Source organism: Orcinus orca, chromosome 8 (assembly GCF_937001465.1).
Source record: "Orcinus orca chromosome 8, mOrcOrc1.1, whole genome shotgun sequence".
Taxonomy (NCBI): Eukaryota; Metazoa; Chordata; class Mammalia; order Artiodactyla; family Delphinidae; genus Orcinus; species Orcinus orca.
This window is the reverse complement of record NC_064566.1, coordinates 46,841,084-46,856,419: the sequence shown is the minus strand read 5'-3', so window position 1 is coordinate 46,856,419 and position 15,336 is coordinate 46,841,084. Positions and strand designations below refer to the sequence as shown.

At 37.4% G+C, this 15,336-nt stretch overlaps 1 protein-coding gene across 1 annotated transcript in view; it reads right to left on the bottom strand.

Moving 5' to 3' along the window:
* STK33 (serine/threonine kinase 33) overlaps nt 1-15,336 on the bottom strand; it is a 178,240-nt gene that overhangs the window by 50,110 nt on the left and 112,794 nt on the right. Inside the window, exons 8-10 of the mRNA XM_033404568.2 lie at nt 13,119-13,257; nt 10,783-10,871; nt 8,845-8,929 (exon numbers count right to left, since the gene is read on the bottom strand). Of these exons, the coding sequence (XP_033260459.1) occupies nt 8,845-8,929; nt 10,783-10,871; nt 13,119-13,257 (313 nt within the window). The remainder of the gene's footprint in view (nt 1-8,844; nt 8,930-10,782; nt 10,872-13,118; nt 13,258-15,336) is intronic.

The window sequence follows — 15,336 nt, the reverse complement described above, 5'->3', positions numbered from 1 at the left end:
TATCAGGGGCATTTCTACTTGCACTGTCATCGCAGCTCTCACAGGGAGGCAAAGGCCAGACTGGCTGGGCCAAGAAGCCATTTAGGAAGTCAGCAAAGCTCCACAAACGATCTGCCTTCTCTCTTGTTCTCTCACTTGTCTCACAGTGCAGACAACTAATAAGCAGGCATAAAACTCAGGGTGCTTGGATATATTTTCCCCATGTAACTACAGACCAGATGTCTTTTGCCAACAGGAGGATATGAACAGAATCTAAAGTAGCCTCTTCCCAAATAAGATAAAACAATTTAGAAGCTTTATGCATCAAGCAGACAAAGAAACAATGAACTAGGTATACTGCTCAGCCATAAAAAGGAATAAACTACTGATATAACAACACGGGTAAGTCTCAAAATCATTACATGGAACAGAAGAAGACAGACACAAAAGAATATATACTTATGATTCAATTTATATAAATTCTAGACAAGCAAAACTAAACTAAGGTAATGGAAATCATCAGTGGTTGCTGGGGTCTGGGTGAGGAATCGACTGGGAGGGACACAAAGGAAATTCCTGGGGTGATGGAAATGTTCTATATATTCACTGGGGTGGTAATTGGACAAGTATATGTATTTGTCAAAACTCACTAAACTTTACACTTAAAATCTGTGCATTATATTATATGTAAATTATGTTTCAATAAAGTATATTTTAAAGAAATCTACTCAAAGTACAAAACGAATCTATCAAAGCCCTGCGCTGGTGAGTGACTTTAATAACTCTCTTAGAAATCATCAGAGGAAGCAAGCACGATTAAATTAACAGTATTGACTAGGCGGCCGAGATGGCAGAGCAGGAAGACCGTGAACTTCCACAGACACACCAAAATTACCACCACTTACAGAGCGACTGTCTATAGGAATGACCTGAAAACCAGCAGAAAACAATTTCCACAACTAAAGACATAAGTAGGAACTACAAGAAGATGGATAGGAGGGGCGCAGACACAGTAGAGTTAGGACCTACGCTCTCAGATCGGCGAGCCACAGACAGGAGGAATGTCACGGTCTTGAGGTCCTTCCCAGGGAGTGAGGGCTCTTGGTCCCACAGCGGGCTCCCCAGCCCAGGGGGTCTTGCACCAGGAATACAAAGCCCCCAGAACGTCTCCCTCTGAAAACCAGCAGGGCTTATGTCTGGGAGAGCTGGAGCGCTACAGCAAACAAGAGACTCCACTCTTCAAGGGTGCACACAAAATCTCATCCACTCTGAATCCCAGCTCAGAGGCAGTACTTTGAAAATGAGTCAGACCCACTTGCTGATCTTGGAAAACCTCCCAGAGAGGGAGGGAGCAACTAGGACTCCCCCTGCTGACTGGCAGCAGCCCTTTTGGGGAGTTCATTGTAACACGTGGACACTGGTGCTGGTAAGCACCATTTTGGATGCCTCCCCCTAGCTTATTAGCGCCAGGACCTGCCCCACCCACCAGCAGGCACACACCAGCCCCACACCCCTGGTAGGCAGCTGCCAAGACCTGGCCCGCCCACCAGCAGACTTACACCAGCACTAAGCCCCCCATACCATTCAGACGCCATGTGGGAACCCAGCCTTGCCCACCAGCAGGCCAGCAGCAGCCCCATGCAGTTAACCCTGCAGTAAGCCTACCCCACCTTCTAGCAGGCCCAGAGCCACTGGACATGACACAGCCTCAAAGCCAGCCAGGCTGGGGGCCAGTCCCACCTACCAGTGTGCTCACAGTAGTCAGCCCTACCACAGCAGAGGGTGCATGCAGCCCACATAGGAGTTGCCCCGAGAACATATAGCTCCAGTGACCAGAGAGGAGCATGCTGTTGGGCCCCACAGGACATCTCCTATATAAGGCCACTTCTCCAAGATCAGAAAATGCAACCAACATACCTAATACATAGAAATAGACACAGAGAATTGGGCAAAATGAAAAAAAAAAAAAAAAACTGCAGAAAGCACAAACACATGAAGTTTAAATAATATACTACTAAACAACCAGTGGGCCATTGAATAAGTCAAAGAGGAAATCAAAAATACCTAAACAGAAATAAAAATGGGAATACAATGATCTAAAATCTGTGGGCCACAGCAAAAGTAGTTCTAAGAGGGTAGTTTATGGAGACACAAGCCTTACCTCGGGAAACAAGAAAAACCTCAAATAAACAATCTAGCCTTACCCTTAAAGGAACTAGAAAAAGAAGAACAAACAAAACCCAAAATTAGTAGAAGGAAGAAAAAAATAAAGATCAGATAGGAAATAAAAGAAATAGAGACTAAAAAGATATAGAAAAGAACAATGAAACTAAGAGCTAGTTCTTCAAAAAGATAAAATTGATAAACCTTTAGCAAGACTCATCAAGAAACAAGATAGAAGACACAAATAAAATCAGAATGAAAGAGAAGTTACAACCAACACCACAGAAATACAAAGTATCGTAAGAGATTACTATGAACAATTATATAACAATCAAATGGACAATTTAGAAGGAACAGATAAATTCCTTGAAATGTACACTCTCCCAAGACTGAATCAGGAAGAAATAGAAAATATGAAGAGACCAATTACCAGTAATAAAATTGGATCAGTAATTTAAAAACTCCCAACAAACAAAAGTCCAATACCAGATAGCTTCACAGGTAAATTCTATAAAACACTTAAGAAGAATTAACACCTATCCTTATCAAGCTATTCCAAAGAGCTGAAGAGGAAGGAGGATTTCCAAACTTATTCTACAAGGCCAGTGTCAGCCTGCTATCAAAACCAGGTAAAGATACCACAAAAAAGAAAATTATAGGCCAATATCACTGATGAACCAGATGTAAAAAATCCTCAAAAAAATCTTAGCAAACCAAATTCAATAATACATTAAAAGAATCATATACCATGAGTAAGTGATATTTAGTCCAGGAACTCAGGATGGTTCAATATCTTCAAATCAATCAATGTGATACACCACATTAACAAATTGAAGGGTAAAAATCATATGATCATCCTAATAGATGCAGAAAAAGCTTTTGACAAAATTCAACATCCATTTATGACAAAAACTCTCCAGAAAGTGGGTATGAGGGAACATACCTCAATATAATAAAGGCCATAATGGCAAACCCACAGTGAACATCATACTCAATGGTAAAAAGCTGAAAGCATATCCTCTAAGAGCAGGAACAAGACAAGGATGTCCACTCTCACCACTTTTATTCAATATAGTATTGGAAGTCCTAGCCATGGCCATCAGATAAGAAAAAGAAATAAAAGGAATCCAAACTGGAAAGGAAGAGTTAAAGCCATCACTGTTTGCAGATGACATGATACTGTATACAGAAAATCCTAAAAATGACAACAAAGAACTATTAGAATAAATGAATTCAGTAAAGTTGCAGGATACAGAATTAATATTTAGATATTTATTGCATTGCTATACACTAACAACAAATTATCAGAAAGAGAAATTAAGAAAACAATCCCACATATGGATCAATGGAACAGAATAGTGAGCCCAGAAATAAACCTACACACCTAAAGTCAATTAATCTTTGACAAAGGAGGTAAGAATGTACAATGGAAAGAAGACAGTCTCTTCAGCAAGTGGTGTTAGGAAAGTTGGACAGCCACATGTAAACCAACGAAGTTAGAACACACCCTCTCAACATACACAAAAAATAAACTCAAAATGGCTTAAAGACTCAAATATAAGACATGATACCATAAAACTCCTTGAAGAGAATATAGGCAAGACATTCTCTAACATAAATCATACCAAACTGTCCTTAAGTCAGTCTGCCAAGGCAACAGAAATAAAAGCAAAAATAAACAAATGGGACCTAATCAAACTTACAAGCTTCTGTACAGCAAAGGAAACCATAAACAAAATGAAAAGATAACCTACAGACTGGGAGAAAATATTTGCAAATGATGCGACCAACAAGGGCTTAATTTCCAAAATATACAAACAGCTCATACAACACAACAACAAAAAAACAAACAACCCAATAAAAAAATGGACAGAAGACCTAAATAGACATTTCTCCAAAGAAGAGAGACAGATGGCCAACAGGCACATGAAAAGATGCTCAACACTGCTGATTATTAGAGAAATGCAAATCAAAACTACAATGAGGTACCACCTCACACAGGTCAGAATGACCATCATTAAAAAGTCTACAAATACAAATAACAAATGCTGGAGAGGGTGTGGAGAAAAAGGAACCCTCCTACACTGTTAATGGGAATGTAAATTGGTGCAGCCACTATGGAAAACAGTATGTAGGTTTCTCAAAAAACTAAAAATAGAGCTGCCATATGATCCAGCAATCCTACTGCCAGGCATATATCTGGACAAAACTCTAATTCAAAAGGCTACATGCACCCCTATGTTCATACTAGCACTATTCACAATAGCAAAGACATGGAAACAACCTAATGTCCATTGACAGATGAATACATAAAGAAGATGTCATACATATATACAATGGAATACTTTGCAGCAGTAAGAAAAAGAATGAAATAATGCCATTTGCAGCAATATGGATGGACTTAGAGACTATCATACTAAGTGAAGTAAGTCAGAAAGAGAAAGACAAATACCATAGGACATCACCTATATGTGGAATCTAAAGTATGACACAAATGAACCTATCTACAAAACAGAAACAGACTCACAGACATAGAGAAGAGACTTGTGGTTTCCAAGAGGGAAGGGGAGTAGGGGAGGGGTGGATTGGGAGCTTGGGGTTAGCAGATGCAAACTATTATATATAGAATGAATAAACAACAAGGTCCTACTGCATAGCACAGGGAACTATATTCAATATCCCATGGTAAACTATAAAGGAAACAATATAAAAAAGAATGTATACATATGTATAACTGAATCACTTTGCTGTACAGCAGAAATTAACACAACACTGTAAATCAACTATATGTCAATTAAAAAAAAGACAACAATCTCATTTACAATTGCATCAAAAAGAATAAAATACCTAGGAGTAAATCTAACTAAAGAGGTAAAAGACCTGTGCTCAGAAAACTATAAGACAATGATGAAAGAAATTGAAGATGACACAAATGGAAAGATATACCATGCTCATGGATTGGAAGAATTAATATTATTTAAATGACCATACTGCTCAAGGCAATCTAGAGATTCAGTGCAATCCCTATCAAAATAACAATGGTATTTTTCACAGACTAGAACAAATAATTCTAAAATTTGTATGGAAACACAAAAGACCCTCCTGAATAGCCAAAATAATATTGAGAAAGAACAGAGCTGGAGATATCATGCTGCTCAATTTCAAACTATCATACAAAGTGACAGTAATCAAAACAGTACGGTACTGGCACAAAAATAGACACATAGATCAATGGAGCACAATAGAGAGCCAGAAATGAACCCACACTTATATGGTCAATTAATCTATGACAAAGGAGGCGAGAATATACAATGGAGAAATGACAGCCTCTACAATAAATGATGTTGGGAAAACTGGACAGCTGCATGGAAAAGACTCAAAATGGACTAGTTTCTCATACCATATACAATTTAAATAATCTCAAAATTGATAAAAGACTTAAATGTAAGACCTGAAACCATAAACCCCCTAGAAGAAAACATAGGCAGTACGCTCTTTGACACAGGTCTTAGCAATATTTTTTGGATGTGTCTCCTCAGGCAAGGGAAACAAAAGCAAAAATAAGCAAATCAGACTACAACAAATTAAAAAGCTTTTGCACAGAGAAGGAAACTATCAACAAAGTGAAAAGGCCACCTGCTAAATGGGAAAAGATATTTGCAAATGATATATCTGATAATGGTTAATAACCAAAATATACCAAGAATCATACAACTCAACATCAAAAAACCAAACAACCAGATTTAAAAATGGGCAGAGGACCTGAATAGACATTTTCCAGAGAAGACATACAGAGGGCCAACAGGCACGTGAAAAGGTGCTCAACATCTCTAACCATCAGGGAAATGCAAATTAAAGCTACAATGAGATATCACCTCCCACCTGTCAGAATGGCTACCACCAAAAAGACAACAAGTAGCAGATGTTGGTGAGGATGTGGAGAAAAGTGAACCCTCATGCACTGGTTGGTAGGAATGGAAATTGGCGCAGCCGCTCTGGAAGACAGTATGAAGATTCTGCAAACAGTTAAAAATAAAACTGCCATACGATCCAGCAATTCCACTTCTGGGTATTTTTCTGGAAAAATCCCCCCAAAAAACAAAAAACCAAGAATTTGAAAAGATGTCTGCACCCCTATGTTCAATGCAGCATTATGTACAATAACCAAGATATGGAAGCAACCTAAGTGCCCATTGATAGACGAATGGATAAAGAAGATGTGGTTTACATATATAATGGAATACTACTCAGCCATAAAAAAATTCAATCTTGCCATTTGCAACAACATGGATGGTTCTTGAGGTTATTATGCCAAGTGAAATAAGCTAGAAAGAGAAAGGCAAATACTGTATGATCTTACTTATATGTGGAATCTAAAAAACACAACAAACGAACAATATAATACAAAATGGAAACAGGTTCATAGATATAGAGAACAAATGGGTGGTTGCCAGGGGGGTGGGGGGGTTAAATTTTCTAGGTGGTTGGGATGTGTTTGATGCTCATGTGAATGTGTGTTAATTTATCTAGCCTTTTGGTTTTTCTGTCTGGCTTTCTTCATTATACTAGGTAATTGTGACTTAAAGGTTTCCAACTTTTAGGAGTTTTCTCTGTGATTGAACACAGGATTCATTTTTGCAAATGTTACACTGGATATTTTGAAATTTTCTGAAAAACATAAATTATCAAAAGACTCAAGAAGATGTGAAAAACTTGAATAACCTAATATAAATTAATAATAGAAACTTTATCCCCCAAAGTGTATCAGGACCAAAATATTTTAAGGGGAAATTTCATCAAATAATTAATGAACAGGTAATTTCTATTGCTTAAGTGGTTCATGAGCATACAAAAAGTGAAAATATTTTATTTTTAAAATGAGGATATTATAACCCTAACATCAAAATGACAAGGGCAGCTGAAAGAAAGAAAGCTACACTCAAAGTTCCTAAATAAAGTGGTGACAAATTGAATATGGCAGTACCTTAAACCAAGTGGGGTTTAATCCAAAAGTACAAGGATGGTTCAACATGTTAAAAATCTATTAATGTAATTATTTCATTAATAAATTTAAAGAGAAAAAATATATGATCATCTCAATAGGTACAGATTTGAATAGACATTTCATCAGAGAAGATATATGAATGACTAATAAGTACATGAAAAGATACTCAACATCATTGGTCATTAAGGTAATGCAAATTAAAAATCACAATGAGATACTACTTCATAACCACTAGAACGGCTATAATTAAAAAGATAGGTAATATAAAGAGTTAGCAAGGATGTGAAGAAACTGGAACTCTCATACATTGCTAGTGCAAAGGAAAAATATTAGAGCCACTTTGGAAAATTGTTTGGCAGTTTCTTACAAAGTATAAACATAAATAATATATGACCCAGCAATTTCACTCCTTGGTAGTTACCCAAGGAAAATGAAACCACACGTCCACAAAAAAACTTGTACACGAGGGACTTCCCTGGTGGCGCAGTGGTTAAGAATCCGCCTGCCAATGAAGGGGTCATGGGTTCGAGCCCTGGTCCGGGAAAATCCCACATGCCATGGAGCAACTAAGCCCATGCGCCACAACTACTGAGCCTGTTCTCTAGAGCCTGCGAGCCACAACTACTGAGTCCGTGAGCCACAACTACTGAAGCCCACACGCCTAGAGCCCGTGCTCTGCAACAAGAGAAGACAACACAATGAGAAGCCTGCGCACCGCAACGAAGAGAAGCCCCCCCCTCGCCGCAACTAGAGAAAGCCTGTGCACAGCAATGAAGACCCAACATAGCCAAAAATAAATAAAATAAAGTAAATAAATTTTACAAAAAGCTTAAAAAAAAAAAAAAAAAACTTGTACACGAATGTCCATAGCAGGATTATTCATAATAGCTCCAAACTGGAAACAATCCACATGCCCATCAGCTAATAAATATATAAACAACATACAACGGACAACTGTTCAGCAATATAAAGAAACAGACTGCAACAGGGATGTACCTCAAAAACATCATGCTATGTGAAAGAAGCCAGGCGTATAAGCCTACATATTGCATGATCCCATTTATATGAAATGTCCAGAAACAGTCAATCCAGAGAGAGAAGGATTAGTGGTTACCTGGGGTTGGGATGGGAATGAGATTGAGTGCAAATGGGCATGAGGCAACTTTTGGGGGTAGAACTGTTCTAAAACTGGATTGTGGTGATGTTGCACAGCTCTGTGAATGTATGAAAAAAATCACTGAATGGTACATTTTTATGGTATTTAAATTATACTTCAGGAAAGCTGTTAAAAATCACATTTAGGAAAATGGGCAACTTGGTTTATAAAATATATTTAATCAGTACTCTCTGAAAAACCACTGGATGGCAATGAAATTGGATAAAAAATGGAAAGAAGCAAAACATACTCATGATTTTAGCATGAATTAATAAAACAATAATTAAGTTTGGGTGTATGATTACCTAAGAGACATAAACAGCTATAAGAAGAGCCCAGAGAAATAATGAAAACTATAATCTTTGAAGATAAGAACTATGAGAAATCTGCTCAAACAATTAAAATTATTTGACCTAAGAAAAGGTAGCTTGATCAGGGCCATTAAGCCATGATGTGAAATTGAACTGCTCAAGTTTTAATCCGTACTAGTTGTTCTACTTTTTCATATAGAAAAAGAATCATTTTAAGTCTACTAACTTACCCATATAGATAGGTGTCCCACATGTGGTCTGCAACATGGCTTCACTCCTTCCTTGCTTCTTCACCGCTAAACCAAAATCAGTCACCTAAAAGAAGAAACTCATACGGAGTTACCTGTGTTCCAGTCCCAGAATTCACTCATTCTGCAAATAGGACTTTCACCGCATTGTATTGCATTTAATTCAGGGATTCTTGAGGATGGAGGGGCTTTGCTTGTATTACTAATAAGGACCTTGCTTCCCCTCTCCACCCACCCCTCCTTTTGAAGAAGAAACTTGGTAAAGAGAAGCTTGGTTTGCCCAATCTTGAGAAAACACCCATGACGTTGATTGTTCATTCCTTCTAATTAAATTCACCAGTTCAACATAGGAAGTTGTTCTTGCAAGAAGGCATTTAACTTTTTTTCAAATAAAAAAGTTATTTTTATAAGGTTCTTTCACTGTAAAATACATTCTGGCCTTAGTAAGTTTATCATCTATTTTTCTGATGCTCAAGCTATGTTCCAGTCTAAAGTGCTGTTATAAATGCAAATCATTATCCTTGTCAGCACTCAAGGAAACTCCCCCCTTTAATAATTATTTACAAAACATTATCTCTAGTAAATGCTATCTTTTCTTTATTAATATTTCCTTTGTTTTCTAGAGTATATTAATTTAAAAAATTATTACACTATTAAAAACTACGAGAAGCAAATTAACAGGAAAAAAAACACAATATAGCTACAAATACACAGGAGGCCTACTGCTGCAACTGCAGGCTTTCTGCTCAGTTCTAAATCTTGGTCATTAAACATTTGGTTATTAAATATTCAGTACGTGCCCTTGGTCTTGTCTCCCAAGTTGGAACAGCCTTGGGCTGAAAGCAGAAAAACAGGCACATTTATTGATCACACAATCCAAGATAGGCTTTTGGTCCACAGACACTGAATGGAAAGTTTCCAGTACCGCATGGAGTAAGAAAATATTCCTGTCAACAATGTAATATCACTATTTTTCTAAAGAGATTAATAAATTTCTCCAGGAGTGTTCACAACGATCCTACTTGGAGCATTATGATACATATCTTTCTCCACAGAAAATTTATACAGATATCAAATATATAAAAGCTTTCATGATCCAATTCAGTTCTTTGGAGAGCATTTATTCCTTTATGCACCAAATATTAATTGAGCACATACTATGCTTCAGGCACTACTCCAGGTACCAACAGTGAATGAGACACACAGAATTCCTGTTCTCGTAGAGTTTACAGTGGAAATACCTAAGAACATTTACTTTACTTGGGTAAAACAACAATGCTGTTAAACCTATTTAAATGCAACAGAGCAAGTTATTCACAGACAACATTTTATTCCTAAATTAACACATTCATATATTTTGAAAGCAGCCACTTTTAAAGTGCTAAGTAATAAATAATGTATCCTATCATTTATTTGACATTAAGGAACACTTAATTTGAATAAAGTCTTCAAGAATAAATACTTGGCACATTAATTTTTCTTAGGACATAAATATTAATACCCAACTTATTAAGTTTGGGTATTTTTAAATGAGAAATACAGACTTTAGCATTAATTTAGTATCAAAGGCACAGCCAAGGTGTACTTTTTCTCTAGATCTGTAACACATTTACATCAAATTACCAGGCATAATTTTGAAATTAATTAGAATTCAGAGCATCTGTTTGTTTGCTATTAACTAATGATTTAGAACTATCAAAATGAATATGTACTTTAGAAAAATTCAATAGCACCACTTAACTTGTAAAATTATTCTTGTCAGTCACAACCTCTTTTGTGAAATTTTAATTTTTTTAGCACAAGCACTTAGTTTTGGCTGTTTAAAAGCTTTCAAAATGTATCTAAAAAGGGGATGTACTTTGCCACTTCGCTATCAAACTGTTTATAGGCAAAAAATTACGACCATTTCTAATATCTTACCTTTATGTTTAAGTTCATTTCATCATTAGCATCAATAAAGCTGCTTTTAACCATTATGTTTTCCAGTTTTAGATCTCTATGTACTATATCTACCAAGAAAATAAACAACAAATCAAATGAAATAGATAATGAAAAAATAGAGAGGACACAAATAGAACAAATAAATATACTTGACCAGTTAACATCCACTGTTGAAAAATTTGAGGAGGGCCAGGTGTAACCCTGCCCTCTTCTATTCCCTGATATTCAGATCCCTTTTCTCCATGTTTCTAACCTTAAGGAGCCATTTTCTTTGGCTCCCTCACCTCTCCCCAATCCCCTGCTGCTCCAACTGGCCGCTCTTCATGACAAGTGGCCTGGTAAGTATGGAAGAGGATCCTGTCCAAGGTTAGGTATTCCCTGGAGGAGGGAGACACGTATACTTAAAAGCCTGGGAAGGTTTCCCATGTCCTTCGCTCTTCAAATAGAGGATTACTTCTTTACTTCTATGCATATGTTATTGCCAGTATAAACATTTAACATACTGCAACCTGGCAACACGTATATAAACTACACTTACTTCAGTATATTTTTCTACAACATCAGTACCACTTTCCTACTCTATACATCAAAATTAAAAACAAAAACCCCTGAGACACAAAATCTCCAGTTGAACATGTCAGAGCTCAGGTAGGACTTTTATGTACATGCAAATACTCTCATGTACCAAATATTTCCTTTGCAAATAACTGATTCAGTTCATATCCATAGCAATCATTTCCCTAAACTTAAAAAGTTATAGGCATAATTTCTGGAAAAATGAAGCTGAATGAGCCCTGGACTGGCAATTATACCTAATTAGTTACAGTTCCCTTACCCAGTTCCAGCCTGTGTTGGAATTTTTATTGTTTCTATTGTTCTCCTTATCTCTTCTTACATAAATACCACAAAATTTTAATATTAATTTATCTTTATGTTTTAGTAGTTGGCAGGGCAAGTCTCTCTGCTGCCTCCGCTGTTCTTTTTCATTGTTTTCTTTACTAGTCTCACCCATTTCAAAATAATTTTATCAAGTTCCATGAAAAATCCTGTTAAGATTTAGTTTGAAATTATACTGAATTTACAGCTTAATGTGGGAGAATCGACATTAGCATAATATTAAGCCTTTGGTTTCCTGCCCTTGCAAAAATTGTTGCCCTCTGCCTGGAAAGCCCTCCCTTTTTCGTCTGAGTTTGTATTCCTCAGCTCAGGTTTTGCTTCCTCTGTGAATTCTTCCCTGACTTTCCAAATCAAATGAGGCGCTTAATATACCTATGCTCCTTGCACTTTATATGGCTTTCAGAAATTATCATGTTGCATTACAGTTTGTTTTCTGTACTCCATCACCCATCTGCCTCTCAATTTCCTTGAGGGGCAGGTGCCTTGTCTTTTAACTTCTGTAACTCTAGAACTAACCACAATGCTGTAGGTGCTCAAGAAATATCTGCTGAATGAACCCCTGGGTTCCAGTACCGGATCTGCCACACCTAACCATGTCACTTCACCTCTCTGGAACAAAGCTTTTTCTCATCTATAAAATGAGAAGTTTCTAAAGTCACATGTAAGCCAAACTAACACTGAAGAAAAAAAAGCAGGAGCACGAGGAAAAACAGTAGCAATAACACCAAAGAACAGTAAAGCAATTAGAAGAATTAGAATAATATTTAAATGTGGATTTTAAAGTAGTGAAACGATTCCCATATGGTACTATACTGGGGGATATGTATCTTTATACATTTGTCAAAATCCATAGAATTTTGGATTCTATGGATCCAAACTATGGATTTTGGGTGATAATGATGTGTCAGTGTAGGTTCATCAATTGTAGTAAATGTACCACTCTGATGGGGGATGCTAATAACGGGGCAGGATGTGCATGCACGGGCAGAGGTATCTGGGACTCTCTGTAACTTCTCCATTTTGCTGTGAACCTAAAACTGCTCTAATAATTAATCTAAAAAATTTTAAATGCCTAGAATATATAGACTTTTAACATTATTAATATATGTGTTTTTAGAAATTTCACTTTTATTATTGATTTTCTATGTTTGATTTGATAATATTAGCTTCTTTTCAAACTGTTCTGTAGAAACATTCATAATTTCATCTTGTCTGTGTACAATGTAATTGCATACCTGCCTTGCTTCTAATTAAAATATATCTATAAAGTTAAAAAGGAAAAATTTTTTTAATTTTTAAAAGAATATCTTCCATATTAGTAGGCATTATTTCTGTGACTATGAACCCTGAATACAATTGCCCTTAAACAAAAGTGGTGTCTGCGCTCATGTAGTCAGTGAGCTGGATCCTCTTCTTACCCTTATTGTGAAGATAGGCTATAGCTGAGGCGAGACTTCGAATGATCCACCTGGTCTCATTCTCTGAGAAATGACCTTTCCTATTCAGAATTCCTCTGAGTTCTCCATCCTCACAAAGCTCCATCACAAGGTACATTTTCTGACATTATAAATTTAAAAAGAGAGACAGAGAGCACAAATTATTTAGCTGAGGATCTTTAAAATGTTATATATGGTATACGTATAGCAGAAATATGGTTACAATCGATCTTTTCATTCAAAACTATTTGTTATCTATCATGTACAAGATACTATGCAGGATACTAGAGGAAAAAGGAAGCATAAGACACAGAGTCTTTACCTTCAAGGAGTTCAGAGTTTCGCTATAATCACATAATCACAATACCATGGGGTAATGGCTAACAGAAGAGGAATGTCTGAAATGTGATGAGGTTACAGAGGAGGGGAGCCTTTGCCTAAAGAATGCTCACTGAAGAGGCAACATACAGGCACTTCTGGATGACTGAATAGGGATTTATGGGTAGAGAATATGGGCAAGAACAGGCATAGCACATGGCATTTGCAGACTCCAAAGCTCAAAACAGCACTGGTGGGACTTCCCTGGCGGTCCAGTGGTTAAGACTCCGCCCTTCCACTGCAGGGGGCGCGGGTTCTATCCCTGGTCGGGAACTAAGATCCCGCATGCCAGCACTGCAAGACTAGAAAAAAAGAAAGAAAGAAAGAAAGAAAGAAGGAAAGAAAGAAAGAAAGAAACCAGTGCTGGCAGTTAAAGAATAACAAGTATCTCAGTGTTAATAGCACTGGGAGTTTGGTAAGTCAGAGAAGACTGAGATGGTGAGGGGTGAGGCCAGAAAGAACACGTTGGTGTCAGGCTGTAAGGAGTCTTGGATGTCACACAAAGGAGCTGGGAGTTTTTCTTTTTTCCCATATGCAATAAGGAGCCACTGAAGATTTTTTTTTTTTTTTTTTTTTGCGGTACGCGGGCCTCTCACTGCTATGGCCTCTGCCGTTGTGGAGCACAGGCTCCGGACGCGCAGGCTCAGCGGCCATGGCTCACGGGCCTAGCTGCTCCGCGGCATGTGGGATCTTCCCGGACCGGGGCATGAACCCTCGTCCCCTGCATCGGCAGGCGGACTCTCAACCACTGTGCCACCAGGGAAGCCCGCCACTGTAGATTTTAAGCTGATGTCTGGAGTGGGGGGAAAGGTATGTGCTACTATCAATTCTGCATTTCTAAATGAACACTCTAACAGTAATGAGGAGCAGAGTTCAACAAACTTTTTTCTGTAAAGGCCAGATCCAGGTAGTAAACATTTTTGGCTTTGAGGAACATACACAATCTCTTGCAACCACTCAACTCTGCTGTTACAGCATAAAAGCATCCATAAACGAAACTTTATTTATGGACTTTGAAATTTAGCTTCATATAATTTTAACATGTTATGAAATTTTACTCTTTTACGTTTTCTCCAACCATTTAAAAATGTATAAAACCTGGCTTATGGGCCATAAAAGAACAGGCCACATGCCACTGGCTCACATGCTGCGTAAGCTGACCTCTGATTATAAGAGGGTAGATGTGAGGCACAGAATGGAGAAAAGAAGGAAGAAGAAAAAGATGTGAAAATATCTGGAGGGAGAAATAGTGGGACTTAGTGACTAATTGGGTATAAATCGTAAAAAGCCACAAATGAAACGCCTCTTCCATATTTCCTGTTTCTGTGCATACATATTAAGATCACCTTAGGTATTCCGATAGCCAAGTCATCTATTAAGTCAAAAAGATTCACAGTCAACTAAAATGCGTGTCTTTTTCATACCTATGCTATTCAGACACAGACTACCCTCCATGTCTCCATTCTATCCTATATCACATTTTCACTGCTGTTTTTAAGATTCTGGAATCTGATCCTATTCTATTACCACTACTAGTGCAACTTCTGTGTTCAGTCAGCAAGCACGAATACAGGAGGACAAGGCTAACAACCTTTCTTCCTATAGTCAAAATTCTGACTCACTCAAACTCAAGATGTTTAGAATTTCAAAAGTAACTACAGAATGCTGCAAAGTCTAACACGTAAATAAGTTTTTGAACTAGGCTGTAGTTTTTCCACTGACAACACTGTAGGATCATGAAATGAAATGGTAAGTGAACTATTTGGAAGGCAAAGTTATATTAGCAGTGCTTACAATATAAATTGATGTCATTTTAAAATGT